Consider the following 23,793-nt stretch of genomic DNA (forward strand, 5'->3'; position numbering starts at 1 on the left):
TTCATAGGAGTAGAACTGATGAGCTGTTGAATATTCCCTTGAGGCTGAACTTCCCTTGTATTTGATACTTCAAACTGTGCCCCAATGATTGCATTAACTGACTCTGCCATTGGTACATTGCTCCAGCTCCTCTTAAACACTTGGGGTTCTCAGGCTTTTATTCTTCTAATCTAATGAGTATGAAATAATATCTCTCATTGATTTAACTTTGCATTTTCCTGATTATTAATGAGGTCGAGTGTTTTTTAAGGATTTATTATCGTTTCATATTTTTCTGTGAGTTTGCTGTTTTTTTCCCCATTACTGTGCTGATATTAAATGGGAAAATATTTATAACTGTGTGATTAAGTTGAAGAAAAGAAAGGAACACAAAATGAGTCTACAATTATTTGAACTAAGTAAAAAGCAAATACCCAGATAGTGTAAGTTTGGAAAATTTGTCACTGGGGTTAACTTAGTACATTTAAATGTTGGATTTGGGGGTAATTTTCTTTTCATCTAAAAATGATATTAATGTTGTCTTAATACTATTTTCTCACTTTCAAAGAGCAAACAAATATAATATTGCTTGATGCTTGGGAAAACTGCCCTCCAACTTCTCTTTGTTTTCCAAGTCTTCTCAGCTCCATGTAGACTGAGTGATTAAATTTTCCTTTATCCTTGCTATTATTTTTGTTGTTGCTCCTTTCTGGTAGAACATTACACGCTTGACCTAAAAAATTCTGTGTGTGCTTGTGTGTGTGTGTGTGTGTGTGTGTGTGTAAAAACAAAGAATAATGAAAGAAGATCAACATTTTAAGATTTGTATCTTTAATTAGATGACAGTTTAAATTGCAGTGGAAATTGCCCTTCATAATTCATAGTAGATGGAAATGAATTTGTGTATATCACTCAGAAACTTCACATACTCATATTTGGAAATGTAACTTAAGCACATACTAGTCAAAGTAATCAACTTGGAAAAGGAATGACATTCTTTACAAAGTGGAGCTGTGCTGTTTATAAAAAACAAAAACAGGATAGACATGGTAGTGTGAAAATTAAATAGAAATTAATTCCTGTCCACCCAAATCCCTGGGGAAGAGGGGCTGTTTTCTATGTTTCCCTGCAGCTTTTAAAGCCAGCATGTGTAATCTTCCACCAGTGAAATGCAGTGAAGTCCCCACATGCACCCAAGCAGACTGGTTCCCATGGGTCCTCTCCCTCTGTCTTATTGTCAGCCAGGCTTCTATTATTCTTTCATTTCCTGCCTGGATCAAACTTTTCCAGTTTCCCTGTTGTACTGGAGGATGTTCCCCACCCTGGTCCCAGGGCTCTCTGCAGCAGGTCCAGGGAACACAACCAGGATTTTTACGTTTCACAGAGACAATCAGGAGCTGTCTTTCTACTTTGCACCGAGACTGCAGGCCCCAGTCCGTGCTGCAGTCTCACATCCTTCAAGCAGTTTTCCTCAGCTGTAGGCATTCTGGGTTTCTGTTGTGGCTCTCTGGAACATCAGTAGTGTGAGCCAGAACAGACTTTTGGGCATTCTCTGCCTTCCCCACTTGGATGAGACACCTGCAAGTGATTTGTTCAGGGCAGGAGGCAGAGGTTATCATCCTTGCCCTTGCCCAGAACAGTGTCACTTTCCAGTCGTCTCACTATTTGGGGTTCTTCATTAACTCATATACTAATTTGTCAAGTCAGTGCTGCTTTTCCTTTGATTTGCAATATGGTGCCATTTCATATTAAGAGTGTTGAGAGGAGAGTTGAAGGACAAGAAATGAAAGGAAGCCAAAATGAAAAAAAAAAAAAAAGTTTAAACAAAGACATTTTTTAAATTAGGATAAAACCTTGCCTAGGAAAACCTTGAGCCCAAACCAAATAGGATTTACAATTTGAATGCACACCCTCCAGGAGGCCACTAGGAAAAAAGCTGCCAAGCAATGCTTGGCTTCTCAGGGGTCCTGCCATGTGGAATGCAGAATCACCGCAGTCCTGGAGCTTCCCAGGGCCTTCCATCTGCTGAAGTTTGAGCTAAGGTGTGGGTTTGGATAGACTTTACTAAGATTTCCTTAATATGTATCCTGAATGTTATCTGAAGATATTTTTCTCTCCATGTACCTAAAATGTACTAGGATGTTTACTACTGAAGCTACACTTTGGCTTAATGGAATCAGCTCTGTGACTGTGTGTTATGATTTGGGGGTACCCCCATAGGGCTATCTGCTTTAAATATCAGCCTTCCCACCAGCCACCATCATTATTGCTTCTTTCCTCTGGATGTTGTATACCTTCCTGAAGGGTTATGGCTGTTTTAGGCTAACCCATTGCTTCTCAAAGTGTGTTTTGTGCATTAGCTGGGAACTTATTAGGAATCAAATGACCAGGCCCCAGCCCAGACTCTAGGGATGGAGCCCAGCATTCTGTGGTTTAATAAGCCCTTCAGATGATTCTAATGCACATTAAAGTTTGAGAACCTCCAGTCTAAGCCTGTGAGCTTCAAAGTGTGTGTAAGATGATCTGCATGAAAATGTTATAACTTTATATTTTATAGTCTCTTTTTCTAATTTCTGTTTCTACATTCTAATATGCCAAATATGTTAACATCATTATCTATATATGATTTGTCAACAAATACATGTACAGTAGGAATGTATGATTAATTTTATATTGATAGGGATGCATGATGTACAAAGTATGAAACTACTTGTCTAACATTTAAAAACTCTTTTAAGAGATGAGATGAGTGACATACATATAAACACAGTTCAGTTCCTGAGTACTCAGTTCCAGTAATATTACGAGCAGTTAAAAGCATAAATATAGATTTGAGTTTTATTACCATGTTTAATATTTGTGTGACCTTGAGCAAGTTCCTTAACCTTAAGCTTCATTTCCTTTCATCGGTAACTTAAGGATGATAACAACTTCATAGACTCATCGGGAGAATTAAATAAGATATAAGTGCTTAGCATGGTATCTGGCACCTAGTAAACTCCCATTAAATGTTCCATTTTATTGCACTTTGGTAATGCTAAATCAAATGCCAAGAAATAATAAAGCAAGTTTGTACCCTCAAGTCCTGTGACAGTGAAGCTCATGACCCTGTTTTGTTCCCCTGGCTAAAGGCTAATGATCTTACATAATTTATATTATTTTGAAAATCAAAAGTAATGCTTCTATTGGAGAGACTGACCTGCAGCTCGCTAATCACCATCTCCTCCTGCCCATATGTCTGTCTGCCTGGAAGACCTATTTCTCTTCTTGAGCTAAGTACTGGCCGAGGTGGAGAGACCTTTCATTCTGTCTCACCTAATGGTACATTACACATCATCATTAAGAAAAAAAATTAGATGTAGATCCCCATGACTGAGGCATTTAGTTGAAAATTTGATGGCAGTAAAATGATACCACATCAAGGAAGGAATAAAAGTGTGCGTGTTTTCTGTCACTGCTCAGAAAAATTAATGGGTCTTAGATGAGACTTTAAAATATGTTATCATAAAATAAAAACATTATAGGAGAATAATGGGAGTTCCCATGGATTTGTCACAAAGGACTCCAGAAAAAGCAACACTTTCCTTTTATTTTTCTGGGTCCACTCTTTGCGAATAGCAGGAAATCAATAAAGATTATTTGAATTAATAATTAAGTAGGAAAAAAGCCTGTAACAACGTTGCAAAGATGCCTAGGCATCATATGCAGAACTGCCTTCCTGGAATACTTCCCCCATTCATTTGTACTTGTTACATCCATGTAACTCCCATTATATAATTTCCCTTAAATCTTTTCAATAATGCTGTGGATTAGGTATTACTATCCCAATTCGGTTTTTGAGACACTGAGAGGTTCAGAAGTTTGCCCAAGGTCACAAAGTTATAAGTAATGAAATAAAGATCTAAACCCAGAACTGTTTGACACAGGACCGGGTATGCTTCACATGGAGGCTGGAAGGTGGCCTTTGTGTTGCTACTTCTTCCTTCTGTGAGAAAATGAGAGCTACTGCAGTAAAGTGGCCTCTCGTCCTGTACTCACATTACCATTGCTTTCCTCCACTGACTTGACCACTCTGAAGTTACCAGCCTTGCCCCTTGGAGGAAGCTATACATAGCATATGGATTCTATACATGGTCAGCCTTGAGCATTTGGGTTGATTCATTTCAACAAACATGTACTGAGAGCCCTCAGCAAGCAGGTACTCTGCTAGGTGCTGGGGAAACAGAAGTAATGGGCAAAACCTTCTGATTTGGGGAATAGTAATCTGGAAGGAAATAAACCAAAATGTTAATAATGGATACTTCTGGGAGTTCCCGCTGTGGCACAGTGAGTTAAGAATCAGATTGCAGTGGCTCGGGTCACTGCAGAGGTGTGGGTTCGAACCCCAGCTGGGTGCAGTGGGCTAAAGGATCTGCCGCTGCCCCAGCTGTGGCATAGGTCACAGATTCAATCCCTGGCCCAGGAACTTCCATATGCTGCACATGCAGTCATAAAAATTTTTTTTAAAAATTTGATACTCCTGGTATTAGGATAAGTTTTTTCCTTTTTTTACTTACCTACATAAAATGTCTATTAATATGTATTACTTTTTTTTTTTTTTGTCTTTTTGCTATTTCTTGGGCCTCTCCTGCAGCATATGGAGGTTCCCAGGCTAGGGGTCCAGTCGGAGCTGTAGCCTCCGGCCTATGCCAGAGCCACAGCAACTCGGGATCCAAGCCGCATCTGCAACCTACACCACAGCTCACAGCAACACCAGATTGTTAACCCACTGAGCAAGGGCAGGGACTGAACCCACAACCTCATGGTTCCTAGTCGGATTCGTTAACCACTGCGCCACGACGGGAACTCCAATATGTATTACTTTTATAAAAGAGTTTAAATTAAAAAAAAAAAAAAGAAGGCTGTAAGAAAGGAAATGCTTTTTTTAAATTTTTTTAGTAATTTCCCCAATACAATTTTTTTTCTATTGCATGGCATGGTGACCCAGTGACACATACATGTACACATTCTTATTTCTCCCATTATCATGCTCCATCATAAGTGACTAGACATAGTTCTCAGTGCTATACAGCAGGATCTCATTGCTAATCCATTCCAAAAGCAACAGTTTGCATGTATTAACCCCAAGCTCCCAATCCATCCCACTCCTTGCCCTTCCTCCTTGGCAAACATAAGTCTATTCTCCAAGTCCATGATTAAGAAAGGTCGTTCTTCAAAAACCATCTCTAGTTGTGAGATGGGCTTCTTAATATCAACTAGGTACTTTTTTTTTTTTTTTTTTTTTTTTTTTTTTTTTCTTTTTTAGGGCCATACCTGTGGCATGTGGAAATTCCCAGGCTAGGGGTCAAATTGGAGCTGTAGCCACTGGCCTATGCCACAGCCACAACAACGCAGGATCCAAGCCATGTCTGCAACCTACACCACATCTCACAGCAACACTGGACCCTTAACCCACTGATCAAGGCCAGGAATCAAACCCACATCTTCATGAGTTCTAGTTGCTTCGTTACCACTGAGCCACGATGCGAACTCCTAGGTACTACTTTTTAAAGCTGCTTTGGGGAGCTGTTTAATTGAGAACCTACTATGTGCCAGACAATCTGTCAAGTGCTGAAAGTTATAAATAAGATAAACTTTCCAGCCTCAAGAAATTTATAGTCCAATGAAATAACTCATGGTGGAATATGATATTTTCCCTGTGTATAGATACTGGTCTCTTCTGTTTGCCTAAAGCTTTTGCCTTTTTGTAGAAAATAACTGTTACATCTGTCATAGAAATGCACATTTCCATATTGGCATGAAGTGTCATCTTTTGAGAGCTATGCAAAAATTATCATCGCATGCCAATAGAATGACAGAATAACACCACAGAATCCTATTAGGGATCGTATTTAAAGAACCTCTAGCATTGGGTGGGAGTCTGAAGTTGGGAAAGTAGTCTGCAAAATGCTAAAAGAAAGTTCTAATTCTTCTCAAAATCCTTCATGTAAATTGGAAAATAAGCCAGAGAACTAAACTGGCAGCACTGAAGTTCTGGTGCATAGGAGGAACTATATGTATTTGCCACCGTTATTTATATGATAAACAGATGCCAACTTTCTACCCTATTCCTAAACCCTCCCCAAAGAGCCTCCCTGGTGTAATTTTTTTGTAACGCTAAAAAAAAGGAAAAACAGAAAAGAATTTCAGGCCTGTGGGGGCCATATTTTGGACTCTCATGACCTTTCGTTGCCCCTCAGACCATCACGCTAGATAAACAGTCTCTCACCTGTAAGAGGAAGCCACAACCACAATGGACTTGACAATTAGTTAACTGCACACATTAGCATAAATAACTACACTGAAATGTCATCCTTAGATATTAAAGTATTAATCAGGAGTTCCTGTTGTGGCATCCTTAGATATTAAAGTATTAATCAGGAATCTGACTAGGAACCGTGAGGTTGTGCATTCGATCCCTGGCCTCGCTCAGTGGGTTAAGGATCTGGCATTGCCATGGCTGTGGTGTAGGCTGGTAGCTATAGCTCTGATTAGACCCTTAGCCTGGGAACCTCCATAGGACACAGGTGCGGCCCTAAAAATACAAAAAAAAAATTATCAATCAACATTTTGTGTTGTTCCAGTTAGATGAGGAAATTTCTTTTTTGTTTAATCAAAATTCTGTTTTGGATTCATTGAATGAGTTAAATTTGGTCAGCCCAGTTATCTCAGGTTGTTTTAAAGTTGTGTCATTGTTCTGGCAATACTGGTGAAGCCTATAGCTCTAGCTAAAGAGAAAGAATGTCACCTAACTTAATGACATAATTAAGAATGAGGGGCCAAACACCACTTAGGTAAACCAAGAGTTTAATACGTTGAGACCTAAAATGCCAATGGATAAAAGTAGGATTTAACTGCTTGCTGCAACTAATGAGCCCGAGTTTGAATATAATGAAAATTCACAAGCTGAATTCTTTCCAGTGTAACACATGATTATTGAATGATACAGTGTAACACAGATAATTGAATGATATCTGATCTTTGAAGATCTTTGCTATCAGGTGAAAATAGTAAGCATTAGAGGTTGAAAATCTTGATTTTTTATGCAATAAAATATATTCCAATGAAAATGTGGAAACGTACAGATACTTCTTTCATTTAAAAAAAAACATACAATTATGTATATACATATATATTTAAAAATAAACCGATCCTAGCTATAGTCAGTGGCATAGGGCTGTGCTGTAGCCACGGAACCTGCAGTGCTGAGAGCCTCTAAGCATAGATCCAAGAATCTAACTCAGACTCCATCAGCCACAGGCCTCTCTCAGCAAGTTATAAGAATCACAGGACCTGGTAAGTTAGGACCTCCAGAACTGTTTGCAGACCCCATTAGAACTCCCAACTTATTGGCCATAAATATTTTTACATTGAGAGAATCAGAGAGACAGATGAAAAGGCCAAAAGACTCAAGCCAAAAAGATAGAAGGGTAAGATAAGTCACAACAGAATGAAGATGTTTTATTTTGGAAATTGAAGGAATTGTGCCTTGTAAATGTTAGTTTCCTGATCAATGATCATGCGTTTCAAGTATCAAGAAAAAGCAGTTATGACCTGCAGGTCATTAACTCCTTCCACCTTAAATGCCCTGGGCAATGGCCAGAAACGCCTTTCAACATCACTATGAAAGTCACCACCTATTCCCAGCTCTCCCCAGTAATGCCTTAAACAGTAACATTTAAGATAAATAAATGATAATATACAATTTAAGAGTAGCATTTTTAGTTTATTTCATTGTAAGTATCATAATGTTGGAGACTGATAGCTACTGATTTTTTTAATGTGTTTAAATATGTTTAAATATAGTTTTTACTCTTTAAATGGAAAAAATGAATCAAATGCTTGGTAAAGCTACCCATCATTTATCAACCTCTCAACCAGGTCATGGGGAAATGTTAAAAGTGCTGCCAGAGGGCAAAGCAAAAGCAACAGGGAGAGGAAGACCAGAATATGGCCCTACATCTAAAAGGTGCTTGTCCCCGAGGCCCCTGGCTTTGCATAAGTACCCCAAGTAGCCACCAAAAGATAATTCCGTGCACCACAGGTTTCACTTTGCTATTGAAAGTCAAGTTTCATTTCTGACTGAACCCAAATAGCTCCAGGGCAGAGTTTGATCCAGACTTGTGTTCAGTGGCAGGGAAGTCACTGAGCCATATGTTCCTACAAAATGACATGCTGTGAAGTGAGAGAATTACTGCAATTACTTCTTCAAAGGCTCTTGGAAGAAACAAACTTGCTATGACTCTCTATTAAGAAAGTATAGGAGGTTGCCACCTAAAACACAAGTTTCATAAAAATGCACTAAAGGAAGATCATGAAAAAAAATGGAGACAATAGGGAGAGTCAACTATTATATACTTAGATGCCTTGAAAATTTTCTTGTTTCTGTTCTTCTGGTTAACTGGGCTCCTCTTTCTATTGTGGGGCTGATTTGGGGATATAAAAGAGTATGGTCATTGAGTTCTAGTCTGTGTTTATGAACTTGGATAGACCTTGTAATGACCTTGAAGAATTTGAAACCTAACCTAGTAACTGGATCTCACACACACACACACAAGTGCCCTCTTTGCCCTCTGACTATCCATTGACTATGTAAATTCACAGAGCTGCTTTGAGAAGTCTCCTTCATGAAACCATATGAAGGCTGGGCTCTGAAGCCATCCCTGAATTCAGCACAGAATTAGACTATATCCTTGTAAGTAGGATATAGCTGAGAGAAAAATCACTGTGGGTATGTGAGGAGATAGCCTGGAGATGAGCATCCTTAGATAAGTCAGTTAATCCCTTTCTCCATGGCTGTTTGCTCTGAAAAAGAAAGCAAAGAGTATCATCACATTTGGCTTCCTAAGTCTTTCCTTGCCATTTGGCTTAATAGCCAAAAACAGAGCTGATTCTGAGAAGAAGACTTGAATATATCTGCTGTAATAGGAGTTCTGGTTTCCATCTCTGCTAACTGACAAACCCCAAATGTTTATCTGTCATCACTAAATTCTGTGAAATGCAGAGTGGTTGTTAATAAGTCACACCTTTCTTTCTCAGCCTAATGACATACTTATTTCACCAAAGTCTCCTTCACCTCCATATCTGGGAGCTGTAAGCCAATATTACAGAGCAGCAGAGAATCTTTAATACTCAAGACTATGCACAAATCTAAGAAAACACTTTGATGTGCTTGGATGAATTTCAGCCAACTTCTAACAATACTTCCTAGTTTTTATTTCTTTTCCCATTCATGATCTCATTTGATCCTTGCAACAACCTTGAGATACTTCAATCATGAGTAGTTGTTATGTCTGTTTTATAGCTGAGGAAACTGAGTCTTGGCAAGGTTAAAGTGGTTTCAATTCTAAGCAGCAAAGTCTATATTTAGAGCTAAGTTTTCTGACTCCTGAACACATTTTCCTTTTATTATGTCTTGCTGCCTTCCTCTAAATATATAAACCATTGCATTAGGGGCAGACTTTCAAAATAACAAGCATTTCGCTGATTTTTAAGAAGCTATTAGCAGCTGTACAGAACACCAAAATCTGGCAACCTTGGCAAAATAGCGGACAGATGCACAGCCAAGGCGTTTCATAACCAAAATCCCCAGTGCGCTAACTCTTGAACTTGACCTTACTAGTTGTAAAGCTTCCCAGGTGTTTTGTTCAATTTATGCCATGTAATTATTTGGGGAACTGTAAATCCCCACATCAAGTATATAAATACTCATCACCTAGATTCTACGGTTAAGTTACGCTTGCTTTACCATGTATCCACCTGTACATTCATCCCTCTAACCAACCAGCCATCGTATTATTTCTCTGAAGTTGTAAACATTAGTAAACTTTATGCCTAAACAGTTTGGCAGGCTTACCATTAAGTGGAGTTCAATATTTGCCTATCATGGTTCTTTTTTTCAAGTGAAATTTGCATATAATCAAATGGACACATCTCAAGGACACCATTCAGTAAGTTTTGCCAAACGCATACACCCATGTAACTCAAATTTCTATCTACATATGGAATATTACCCTCCCCCTAGAAAGTTCCTTCTCCTCATGCCTCTTCCCAGTCAGTACTCCTCCCCAACAATGTTCTAATCACTAGGGCTAGGGATTAGTTTTATCCGTTCTAGAACTTCACATAAATGGAGTCAATATAGTAGCTGCTCTTTTGTATAAGAGTTTTCTCACTCAAGATTATATGTTTGAGATTCATCCATGTCATTTTGTGTATCAGGGTTTACAGGGTTTATTCCTTTTAATTACTGAGTATTTTTTCTGTTGTAGGAATATTCTAGGTTTTTTTTTTTTTTTTCTGGCTTAAGTATAGTCAATGAACAATGCTCTAGTTTATCCACTTTAAAAGCTTGACAAACACACAAACTATTTCTAGTTTTTAGTTATTCTAAATAAAACTGATATGAATGCTCTTCAAAAGATCTTTTTGTGAATAGATTTTCATTTTTCTTGGGTAAATACCTAGAAATTGCAATTTTCAGGTCATAGGGAGGTATATGTTTAGTTTTATAAGAAACTTCCAGAACTTTTTTCAAAGTTGTAGCATGTTAACTCCTACCAACAATGTGTGAGAGCTTCTGTTGTTCCACATATCATCAACATTTGGCATTGTCAGTCTTTTTAATTTTAGCCATTCTGGTGGGTGTTCATCATATTACTTTTGAATTGCAAAATAGGAATATCCACAATAGAGAGCATTTCCATTACCAAGGGGTGACTTAGGCAATATCTGTGTTCATATCCCCTTGTTCCTACACCACTCCAGGTCCCTTAAGTCCTAATGTTAATATGTTTAAATCTTGATTCTCTTCCTTAAGGAGTTGATTGAAAGATTTATATTTTGGTGGTTATTTTCAATGCTTTTGGATTCAACTTGAGCTCTAAAATCACTGAAATATTCTTGAAGTTAAATTTTATGGTGTTTGAATTCTATTAACATTTAAGCATTCAAATTATTCAAAACAATCAGGTTAGCTCTTGACTTAGGCTCAAGAGAAAAATAAATAAATTATCACACCTAGTCACTAACCTGTAAGATTTCTTTCACTGAATTAAATGAACATCACCTCAGGGGTGACTGACTCTCACAGACATAAACTTGATTAATGAGAATTAGTCATTTTAGACTAAGCATCAGTAACGTGATAAAGTTACCTCAAAGTTAAGTTCCTGAAGGAAATCTCTACATCTAATTTTGTTTTAATGTGAAATCTTCCCTCAGCCTTATCATTTATCGCCAGCAAGTTTCAAGCTTCTACATTACCGTTTTCCTGACTTTTCCTCCATTATCCAGGCTCTAACTCTTGCTCACTTGTTATAAAAATAGCCTAGATGTTCTTAATGCTTCTCAAAAATGTATTTCAGTCTACTGCTCATGACATTAGTCATGTTATAACCCATTTGACATTTTTTCTTTTAATGAACTTTTAGTAATCAGTAGCAATAACAGCATAGAATTCTAAAGTAGGAGAAATAAATAAATTGCTCTTTCACTAGTTCCTTTCTTTCTCTATATTTCAATTTTCCAAGATATTAAAGGATAATCCATAAGCATATATATGAATATTTAACCAGAAGATTAATAATGCAACTTTAGCATCAGTTATTTTTAGGCTGCTTTTATTTCTAGCAGTATCTATTCGGTTTCTTCCAATAACATTTAGGAAGGGCAAAATGATTCCACAGTTTTGAGGATCTCCATTGGTTACAGAGGTATTAGGAAGCTGGTATCCAAGGAAATGATATGACTTGGTATCTTAATCTCTGTTCTGACTTGCTTTTTTTCAGAAGCACTTAATACACTGCTTTGTGTCTCACTATCCAACTGTAAAATAAAATATTGGTTTTTAAGTTATATTAATACAGCAATCATTTGTTTAAATGCATAAAATGTCATCTATATATGAAGTTTGCATATTTTTGGAAATTAACCACTAGGAATAGATTTTGTACTTCTAAAAATAAGAATATTCCATGGCTTGGAACGATACTGTACTAGCTAATTGTTTTATTCATCAAACGTACATTACATGCCATAGACTCATTATAGGTTTATTTGGGTTTTGTTGTTTTTTTTTTTTTAATCTGCGTATGGGCCACCAGGGCCAGTGTTATGTGTAGGTGAAAATAAGCAGCTATGATTGAGATGATGAAGCAGCACATAAAAAATCTGCCTGCCTTAAAATGTTTTCCCTCTAGTCTGTCTTTGGGATAAGACATTATCTTTAGATTTTTCTACCAAAACCAATGTATTAACAGATAATATACCAGGATGAGTTTTTCTTTCATGAACCATTGATGCACATTCTTCCTTCAGAGTCTAGCAGGGCCCTGAGGGGAGGGGAGGGGATACAAGTAGAGACATTTTGAAAGGCTGAAGATGATGTGAAATAATGAGACACTGCATGTGCATTGTCCAGGATGGGGGAGAAATCCAGGTAGCAGGAGGACAGCTTGAGGGTGGAAAGCACCTGTGGGAAGAAGCTCTGAAAGAAAATCTGGGACTTTCACCAAAGATACACTTTCTTCCAGTGTTAGCCTAGGGCTGGACCCAGGAGACACAAATGAGGAAGTAATATAATCTTTCATTTTTTAGATAAAGCCAAGTTTTGCACATATCCTCTTTTGATGTACTTTGTTCTAACACAGGAAAGGCATAGAATAACGTTGCATGCATCACTCACATTCAGGCTTAGAATTTTGCATTTTCCCATGTTATATAAACCACATAGTGAGATAATCTCTGGCCCAGTACTAAATAAATATTAAAAATGAGAACTTATTATCATTTTGGTGTTTTGTTTTGTTTATAGCCATGACATCACATTTTATTGTGTGGATATGCTATAATTTAGGTAGGAATTTTAATTTTTTTTCATTTTGAAGCTGATACAAATTTATTATAACAAAATATGTTCAATACAGAGAAATAGAAACAAGGAGCAGGTACCTATAATTCTACCATCCAAAGATGGCCATTCTATACATATTTACTTTTTCATTCATGTATATAATGTCTATACTTGAAAACTGATTATTATTGTAAAGTGCTGTGTAAATAGAAATTCTTTTTAGTGTGATTCCAGAGTTTAAATAAAAATGAAGCCATCATGTTTTTGTCTGATAATTGCCCCTGACATTTGCCACTATCCACTTGACAAAGGAAGCAAATCCAAATGCTGCATCGTTTACTCAGACTTCAGTGCATTTTAAATGAATGGAGATTGAAGTAAAGATAACACAGAGTTCACTTTTAGACTTCTTACATTCTAATCTCTAAATCATATCCCTTTTGTTTAGTTTGCTTTATTCAACACATGCTATTTTAGCTGCCTACAATATAAAGATTTCTATCAACTAATCTCTCTCCTCTTAAAAAATAAAACCGATCACTCTGTTTTAACACATTCACATTTATATGTTTTATCATAATTAATAGAGAAAGGCTCAAGGACTTTAAGATAAATTTTAAAGTATAAATTCAGTATTTATTTCAGCTTAGATTGTTAAGCAGAATTACCAGAATTTTATTACTTTTTTCATAAATTTTTCATTTTTTTATTAAAAACACTTAGCCTTTCATAAATTAAACATAGCAAGCAATAAATAAATGTCCTTTAGAATGAGACAAAAGACCTTGATAAAAATAATTTGTACCTTGGCTCTCTAACCACTTATGATGGTTATACTAGGGCTTTAATATTAAAGAGCTATATTTTAACTGGTAATTGAATAGCTCTTCGTTAGTTTCTCTAAAAATGAGAGTTTTTAATCTCTTCTTGCAGGCTAAGATAGTCTTAAGGTTTAAATATATTTTGGAAGTTTGTCCAACAGTTAAATTGAAAATGTCTGATATTTTCAATTACTTAAAACATTTATGATTTTAAGCTCCCAGCAGAAATCTGCTGCTGAAGGGAGAAAACATTAAGAGCTGTTAGTCAGAAAGACACTTATGTAAGAACTGTGACATTTGTCATTGGTTTGAAAGCAGGAAGTCTTATATTTTAGACCCAGGCCGTAAGGAATGTTTAGTGAGCATTTTACCCTCTCACAGCTGAGACAAATGGCTGATGAGTGAAATCTTGACAATGTTCACAGCTTTTCTCTTTCATTCTGTTGCAGCCCGGAAGATGGTGAGATCCACCCAGAAATCTGTCGGCTCTACATTCAGCTGCAATGCTGCTTAGAAATGTACACAACAGAGATGCTAAAATCCATATGTCTGCTGGGGTCTCTTCAATTTCATCGAAAAGGTATCTACATTTAATATAGTGCTATAAGCACTGAGAAATTGTTTTTTGATTTGTTTTGGTTTTTGCTTTTTAGGGCCATACCTGCTGCATATGGAAGTTCCCAGGCTAGGGGTAGAATCGGAACTACAGCTACTGGCCATAGCCACAGCCATGCCAGATCCAAGCTGCATCTGTGAACTACACCACAGCTTACAGCAATGCCAGATCCCTGACCCTGTGAACGAGGCCAGGGATCGAACCGTCATCCTCATGGATACTACTTGGATTCACTCCTGCTGCACCACAATGGGAATTCCCAGCACTGAGAAATTTATTTTCCAATTGTGAAGTTGACTTTGGTTAGAATCAGCATGGACATCAAAAATATATAATGATCTTACTATAGTAGTAAATGCTACTCAAGATTGCTGCCATTTCCCTAAATATATTCACTTGCAAGATAACAAAGTGCATGTTGTGTCCCAAAGTTTTGAAAATAGAGGGAAATCAACAAACAATAGGAAGCATATTAGTAATAGGAAAATCTCATTACCTGACTTAAACTATAAAGGGACTACCTTGGCTAGAAGGACTGAAACCTCCAGAGGTGGCAGTGGCTTCAGCCTGATTGGATCAAACCTCTGACTCCCATGTTGAGTGATGCTGTGCCTTCTTAGGTGTTGACTTTACCCTCAAGCAGTTTTCCCCCACATTAGCAAACTGATTCCAGCAGTTTTAGCCATCACACATGCATACAGAGAGAGAATTTCTCCCAGTCTAGACTAGTAAGTGTCCTGTTCTTTATTCTGATTGGACCAGGTCAGACCATCTGTCTGATGCTTGAACCAATCAGCATCATGAGAAGGATGGAATCTTACTGATTGCTTTGTGCAATCAAGGCCCATTCCTGGGGCTAGAAGAGGAGTCAAACTCATCCAGCCAGTAGCTATTATATGACAAGAGAGAGTGGAATGGAATGGATGCTAGGGAGGAAGCCACAAGTTTCTGTCACTGGATGAGTCAATCTACATTTTCTTTACTGTCATCAAACAACAATTTGGGAGGAACCTCCTGAATGCAAACATTTTGAGATCAAGAAATAAGGGAATACACAGAAGGTAATCCCTGGCTATAAACTAAATTCACAGATAGAAAAGGTCAGAAACCCTATAATGCTGGGGGAAAATTTGATAGAAAGGGTTGAACTTGAGCTAGGCTGTGAAGGTAGGGTTCAGGTAAGGAAGGAAAAAGAAGGACCTTTCAGGTGAAGGAGCAATTAATATAGAGATTTGAAATCAAATAAACATGCAATTTGGAAGGAACTAAATGACATGATAAAAAACCTGTAAAAATCAAAATCTTGTGTACACACATACAGAAGGCAGAAGTAAAAATAAGATTACCCTATTTCCTTGGAGAGACTATTTCCTTGATATAGGAGTAGTACTTCTTTTTCCTTCTAAAGGCTGAACTTTCACAGGTTTCTAACTTTACTTCATGTTTGGAGAGATTGTTCCTTTGACCCTCTGGAGACCTGATCAGAAAATTGAATGCTCAAATGCACTGATGACCTCCAAACATTTATCACTGGCCCAACGTCTTTGTCCTGTTCTCATACACACACACATGCATTCACACATGTTCACACACACAGAGTAGTATTTTTGGTTTTTAACTGTGGTTGAGAAGGATTTTTTATTAAAGTATAGTTGATTTACAATGTTCTGTCAATTTGCTGTACAGAAAAAATCACATATACATATAAATTATTTTTCTTATATTATCTTCCATCATGTTCTGTCACAATTGATTTGATAGAGTTCCTTATGCTACACAGTAGGACTTCATTACTTATCCATTCTAAATGTAATAGTTTGTGTCTACCAACCGCAAACTCCCCATCCATCCCATGTCTCCTCCTCCCTCTTGGCAACCATGTCTTTGAGTCTGTGGTTGAATAGATTGGGTAAGAGTGGATTTCTCCCAGGTCTGCACTGGCCACAGTTGTCATATTCCATGCCCCTGAAATCTCCCTCGATGACTGTTCTTAACACCCAGGAACCTCCACTCCCATTCTCACTCTAACTCCTTGGCTTTCCCCCGGTCTCCTGCCACCCTCCCCTCTTTTTCGTCTTTTCACAAATGGCTTTTGAAAGAAAAACTTCCCTGCTAGCTCTCTGTTTAAAAGTAAAAGGGGTTCCCTCTTGCAGATATCTTCCCTATCATATTTGGTCTTGACCACACAAATAAAAAACACATCAGCTCTTAATTTATCAGCTCATGTGGTCTGAACTGCCTCCTGTTTTCATTGTCAGTCTCTGATCTTGTCCTTCCCTGCCCCTTCTTTTAAAAACAATAAGCCCTGCTTCCTTCTCTAGCACCTAATCTTCTATGTGTGACTCTGAAAAGAAATACCTGACAGCATCTTTGATTTCTTCCCTTTGTAGGATTAAGTCCTGCTTGGATATCTGTTATTTTTCTAAAATGATTACTACTTAAAGTATAAATCCTTAGAAAATGCATTTCAAAATTATCCAGGATACTGTATAAATGTGAAAATTCATGGATCCTGTCCAGGACACACTGAGTCAGAATCTGGGGCCACTCCAGGTGATTCTGAAACACCGTGAAGATAGATAACTGTCGCACCAACTTTGAAACAAAAGGAAATCACACCATCATACGTAGAAAAATGGAAACTTCCAAACCCTTACCTGGCTGTTCTCTACTCACATAAGTATATGCTTTCAACATTGTTGTAGGTTTTTCTTCTTTTTCACCACTAGAATGAAGTCTGTCTACCAACACTTAAGATGCCAGGTAATATACTCTTAATCCAGATGGTGGTATCTCTAGCATAGCCTTGGGCTAGGAGGGGCCCTCTCTAGATGCTCTCACTAAGTCCTTTCAAGAAATCAGTTGGCCCTCTTGGATTCAATCAATTGTGGATTGTGTACTATGCTTATCATCTATGGTTGTTTGAATCCAGGGATACAGAACTGTGGCTACAGAGGACCAGCTATGGGACTTGAGCATCCATGGATTTTAGTGTCCATGGCAGGTCTGGAATCATCTCTCCCACCCACCCCCTACACGCAGGTTCAGAAGAATGAGGGTAGTTCTCAGAGTCTTAGGGGAATGGTGATTCCCATTCTGATCCGTAATACTCAAAATCTCTTAACACGTAGAATCTCTTCGTGGTACACTTCTTTTAATACAGTGGTAAAAACTGGTAGCTTTTAGGTTAGCTAATTTCTTCTCCCCTCCATGTGAATGTTACCGGTTAGTCATTTCTCTCTTATTTACTCTTTCTCTTCCATCAAGGACAAAAAAGGGAATTGTAATTGAGTCATTATTTTGGCTCTACATGAGAGTCTGTGGTCAATTTTTTATTGTGATTAGATACTAAAGTCAGATTGTTTCACAGTTATCTGTACCTTTAATTTATTTTTACTTCTAATCACCTTCCTGACTGCCACAAGAAGTCCAGAAAGTATTGTATATCTCATTTATTCTAATTATTGTATTGAGTAGTCGTTAGTTTACTCTTTGGAGAAAATAAAGGGCACACAAGGTTACTGCAGGGCCAAGGAGTATGGTTTGTTTCTGGGAAAAATAAGCCTTAAATCATTTTAAAGCTCCTGCAGTGAGCTTGAATTTAATAATGAAGATTGTCCTTCTCTCCCAATTAAGAAAATTATAAGTTTCCTGGTCCTTAACAATATCGTCAGTGGATCTTCATGCTTTTTCCATGCACCATGCTTCTGAATTTTTGCTGTCTCATAAGTCTGATGGGTACAATCTACTTGGAAATCTTTTATACTTTATAAGGCCACACTGTTGCCAAAAAATGAAGACAAACAGTGCTAAGATGATGGTTTTATTCCATGGCCAACAAAATTAAGGTAAATTACAGTAATATGAGGTAAAAATCCACATTGAATAAAGGCTATTGGATTATACCATGCAGAGTGTGGTTCTGAAAAGCTATATTTCAAGATGACAGATGGGAATAATTGTAGGCATTTTATAGCATCATATCCTAACACTTTTAAGTTGTAGTTTGGACCATTATTTGACAAAGTCTAATTTCTATGTTTATAGTGAAAAATAGTTGCTCTCACTTCTTCACAGTCAGTTAGGTAGGAAATCTTCTCTCACAACTGAATCTTTGTATCACAGTGACCATTAATACCTGTTTCCTGACACCATATGAAATGAGGCTTCAGGTTTTGTTCACGCCATTGGCAGAAAGTGGATCCAGGTTTCTAAGGGAATTCGATGATCTTGCCATTTTGACCATGGCTTTCCTCTTTCACATTCTCCCCCAGTCAATCAGTTTTGACAACATCCTCACTCTAAAAGAAGCAGAGATGATAGAGTGCTCCAGTGCAGGCCCTTTCACCTATGGACTTGCCCTCTCCCTCTTGATTCTCATCTCTCATTGCTCTGTCAAGGGCTTTCTCTGACTCTGGCCCACTCCTCTGCCATCACTTACAGCCAAATTGTCTCAGGCCCTTTGAGATATACCATCGTCCCTTCCTCCCCCTAAGATCTAAGATAATATGGGTTCTTCCCCTGCAATGTGTCACCAGGATATATACAGAGAGAAAAAAAAATGTAGAGTAAATGTAATCACAAAAAAGAAAAGAGAGAAATGTTAAAAGTTAAAAATTTTTAATTCAAAATCTAGTGGGAGTTGAGAGCTCAAGATGCTCTAATAAGAAATTAATGAACCACCATCCATCCAGCAAAAACAAGATAAACTCAGGATGAAGAATGGAATATGAACAGTAAAGATACCAGTGTATTGAGCCTCCTCTTCAAAAATGTAAAGGAAGTGATCCACACCAATAAAAGAAACAAGCAATATAAAGACAGAAATAGAATAAAGCCACAAGTAAAGACCTTACTTTCCAATGTGATGAAGCATTTGATACTAAAATAGAACAGAAGGTTAGAAGAAATAAAGCAGAATAAATCTTAAAATAGACTGTGATTCAAATTATGAGTGGACACATACATTTGTTCTTTGAACAAATATTTATTGAGCAAATATCATATGTTAGGCACTGTTTTAGGTACTGGAACATTGCAACAATCAGGGCTGAAAGAGGTCCCTGTCCTAGGTGGGTATATAGTCTAATGTAGAGAAATAGAGGGGAAAAAGTTCTAAAAATCCCGCACACTGATAAGTACAATGTCAGTAACTAAAAGAGAATAGGTAATGTAATAGGAAGTGACCATCAATAGGTGGCTACTTTAGAAGGAATGGCCAAAGCCCTCTGGGGAGACAGAACTTAATCAATCTAAGATTTGGCTGACAAGAAGGAAACAGCTTCATAAACACTGGCATCTAATGCACAGGACCCAAGACCAGAACAAACTTCTACTATTTGAAGAACATAAACATAACCAACTTCCAACACATCTGTTTCCATGTCTCACATACCAAACAGGGAGCAGGACACCATGTTCATCACCTTTTGTCAAAGTAGATGTCAGCTGAGGGCGAGGATAATAGCAATGGCTTCCACTTATTAAGTACTTTTTCTTACTTCCTTTAGACATATCATCTCATTTTATCCACACGTGTTATTTTTCCCGTTTTACACATGAAAAACCTGAGGCTCCAAGAGGTAACTTGTCCAAGGTCATCCAGCTCATTAATCCCATTGCAAAGCATGTGATCGTCCCACTACACCAGACCATTTCCAACAGAGGTACATTGGAGAAAGGCAAGAGATCATCTCAGGTGGAGACATGAAAGACACTAGCACAATGGGCTAAATTCTACCCACAGATTTGACTTCCTCTAATGATTGGTGCACATATTTCAAAATACCATGTTTAAAGTCTAAAATTCATTGTGTATTTCTTACCAAAATTTTCTTCCCCAAAAGTTCAGAGAATTACTTTCAAGATGGGAGGGAAAATTAACTCCATAGATCGCTTAATGATTTACAAAATAGTTTGCTTTGGGTGAAGAAGTTTAAATTTGACTAGGAAATAATTATATTTAGTAAAATAAAATAAAGCATTCATGTGATCCAAAGGGAGAATGATTTTGTCATGATACCTCCTATTCTGGGAAAGTTGAAATTAATTAACTACAGGTAAATAAATACCTCCTTTATATTGTTCTCCTCTACCTTAGGGGCTAAAAGTGGAGCAGTGAAAGCCTTATAGGGACCCTTCCAAATGTTTTTCCATTGACTGCTCTTCTGTGCAGCAAGGGGGACCTGTGTTTCTCCATACAGCAAGTGGAACCACCAAGATGACTGCCACTCTGGGGACAATGATAGGACTGTGATGGCACAAGGAGCACAGAGAAGGATGTAGGGCAGTGGGGGCATGGGAGATAGGTCTGTATCTCATCTGAGATGGGAACTGTTTATTTCTCCAAAAATGGAGCTCTGTTTATGGTATAAGCGTTATTTTCTATGATGTGTTTTATAGCACTATGGATGTCTTCTTACCATAGTGTAAAAAAGCCCTTAAAACCATTCTTTAATGTAGGTAAACAGATAACTGAATTAATACAACTTATTTCCATTTAAAGTACATGCTCTTTTGAAACACAAGAGTAAAGGTGAATTGCTTAATGCATAGCTTACATTCCCCTAGTTCTTTTCACAGTACCTGGAGTTATAAAGCTCCTACCAGTTATGAAAATGCATGAGCGTGAGAGTAACTACATGGAAAAGCTTCGGCGCATCTCATGTAAGCTGTGTTCATTTAGTCATTCACAGTCTGTATGAAAACTATCCCAAGAGCCTTCCCTGTATATAGTATCATAGCAGATAATGTGTCAGGAGTACAAAGAACATTGGAAGTTTGCCCCTGCCATCAAGGAAGTGATAGTGCAGTGATATAATATTAGCTCAGAGAAGATTAGTTTGTTTTGTTTTAATTCCTAGGGAAATTTATGCAAAGGGATACAATTGATTCCACTGGATGCTGGCAGCCAAACACAGGGCCCCCAAAGAGACACTGTCTATGGCTATGCTTCCCATCATCACTATAGGCTGAAAATAGGCAGGGAAGCAAGAAGGAGTCAGCAGGGAAGGGAAAGGAAGAAAAACTAAGAGAAATGGAGAAGAAAGGGGATGGGAGAAATGAGATCAGAAAGAGGAAAGAGGTCTTCAGAGTGGAGAGTGATAAAGGGCCCCCGCTCTAAGTAAATGACCCCAGCCCAATCTTCTGGGGCCAGTGCCTCGGACTTGTGAGGTGGACGGAGTTCTGTGGGACCCTGGAGGCTGCCCACAATCAGATGTGTTTTCATTCCTCCTAAACAACAGACCATTTCTCACGAACATAAGAATAACCAGCTGTCCAAACTGGTATGTGCTTCATGGGTAGTTTCCCTTAGCTTTTCCTCCAATGTGCCTATTATGTTATCCATAAACAAGCTAAAAATACATGGAAATCCCGAAGGAGCTGAAGGCAAAAAGCTTTGTGAGGCCCTGAGGAAAGGGGCCAACTTTTTGATGTCCTGGTTCTCAACAGTGATGAAGCCAGCTTAACCTTAGCGTAATTTCAAGGTGTTCTAAAGGCTCTCCTTCTCCCCTGCCTCTATTCCCCTCCCCCAAGAAAATATTTGTTCACTGAGGCCTGAAATTGATTTTTCAGGGGACAGAGTTTTTCATTTCATAATAAGAAATGATTTTCAGTGCATAGTCACTCTTGGGCAAAGTAAAATTTTGACTTGAAGCTACCATCTGGAAGCAGCTTGACCTCTTTCCTGAGAGCAGGGCAGAGAGCCCACCTGATGTTAGAAACAGGTGCTCCATTCTAAGGATGACCAGTCAAAGTGGGGAGAAGGCAGGGATGCAAAACTCAAATCAGCCCCTTCCAGGTTTGTGGGGTGTCCTTCTGCTGACTTTTTTAATGTGGCTCTGAAGAACATCTAGGAACTGGCTGTGCTAGCCTATCCAGCCTCACTCTCACCAGCCACTCCACTTCATCTGTTCCCACACCCTGCCAGCCACATTCAAGTAATCTCAATTTGGAAGTTCTTTCCAGTTGGTCCCTATGCCTAAAACATTTGCCCACCCTACCCAGCCCCACAACCATGACTTTTACCTGTTCTACCCCTAAGCTTTCTCTGGCTTATAACTTATGTGGGACTTCCTGCAGAAAGCTTTTCCTGGCTCTCCAAGGTTGGGCTTGTGCCCACCCCATGTGCCCCAGGCATGTCATGACACTGATTACAGCATTTGTTACACTGAAGGTAGATACACATTGGATGTGTTCACCACTGTATATATTCAGCATTTAGCACAGTGCCTGGAAAAGAGTAAATTAATACTTGTTGAATAAGCAAAGGAATTGCTTTCATTCTGCATCTGTTATTAAAAGAGAGGGAATTTAATTGGAGAAAAAGAAGCTTGTCCAGAGATGTTGGACTAAACTCATCCATAGATTTCCCCTCCTACTAAAAATTCATTGAAATAGCAGCAAAAGATATAATGAAAAGAATAAATCTGTATTAGTTCTTATATTTGTCAGGGTAGGGTAAAGCTGCATGAAACAACACCAATTCTCAATGGATTAGAACAGTAAGAGTTCATTAGTCACCCAGGCCATAGTCAAGTGCCAAAGCTGGGGGGGGTGAACTGTTTTAATCTTTCCATTCCCCACATCCACCCAATGGTCAGGGGAGAAAAGAAAGCATGGGGGTTCCTATAAGAGGATTTTTAGAAGCCACTCTAGAGGAGGCAGACAACACTCTTACTCAGAATTCATTTTCCAGATCTGTTACACTGGCCCCACTAATTGTAAGAGGAAAAGAACATAGAGGATGGCAGATGCAAAACGGTCTCCCTGACCCTGAAAAACAAGGAAGGATAATTTCAACAAACCAGAAACTGGGGGATTTCTCAAAGCTAGAAAGCAATTGGGGTTGGATTGGTGGATATAAATGGAGAAAGGAAGCCATAGCTAATAAGAAACTCAAGAACAAACAGAAGAAAATCATGTGGGAGATAATTACTCCAAAAATAAAATCAATTCCAGAGAACTTCAAACTAGAAGTCAGCAAACGCAAATCACACCAAGAATTTCTGGAACTGTTGTCTGGGAAGTGGATGTTTGAAATTGCATTCAGGAAAACCTGGGATGGTCCATGCTGAGTAAGAGAGGCCAACATTGCTTGCCCTAGGAAGACACCTGGTGTCAGTGTTAGGACCAGGCAGCATAGCGGAACAGAGGTTCAAAGAACTCAAATCCTCTGTAAGGACAGCTACAGAACAATGAGAAAGTGTGCACGTGACTCCAGTGTTTTTCCCAGATTCCACACATCTCGCTGAGTAAGAATTGTAAGCAGGAAACACAAAGCCAACACAGGACCCAAAAAATAGACCGTGTGCCCAGGTAAATGTATAAATGGAGATGAGAAGCACCCAGAAGACAAGCTTTAGACACACTGTCCCACCACACATCTTGCCCCTTCTTTAGTCACCAGAAGGAGGATACTCATTAGAGTGACAGGCAAAGAGAGACACTCAAAAGACAAAGCTGAACAGACATCCAGGAAGAAT

General features: G+C 38.3%; 2 protein-coding genes across 7 annotated transcripts in view; one reads left to right on the forward strand and one right to left on the reverse strand.

The window, feature by feature from the left end:
- Positions 1–23,793, reverse strand: part of SREK1IP1 (SREK1 interacting protein 1) — a 469,058-nt gene that overhangs the window by 263,540 nt on the left and 181,725 nt on the right. The gene's annotated exons all lie outside the window — the stretch shown is intronic.
- Positions 1–23,793, forward strand: part of RGS7BP (regulator of G protein signaling 7 binding protein) — a 103,753-nt gene that overhangs the window by 54,306 nt on the left and 25,654 nt on the right. For all 3 annotated transcript variants that reach the window (XR_002339496.2, XM_021076540.2, NM_001243809.1), the window contains 1 exon segment: positions 14,142–14,272. Coding sequence is in view for 2 of the 3 variants with exons in the window: in XM_021076540.2 (XP_020932199.1) it covers positions 14,142–14,272 (131 nt within the window). In the remaining variant the exon portion in view is untranslated.

This window comes from Sus scrofa, chromosome 16 (genome assembly GCF_054392235.1).
Source record: "Sus scrofa isolate SSC_HxYL_T2T_F1_AM1 chromosome 16, Sscrofa_HxYL_maternal_Yorkshire_Landrace_v2.0, whole genome shotgun sequence".
NCBI lineage: Eukaryota > Metazoa > Chordata > Mammalia > Artiodactyla > Suidae > Sus > Sus scrofa.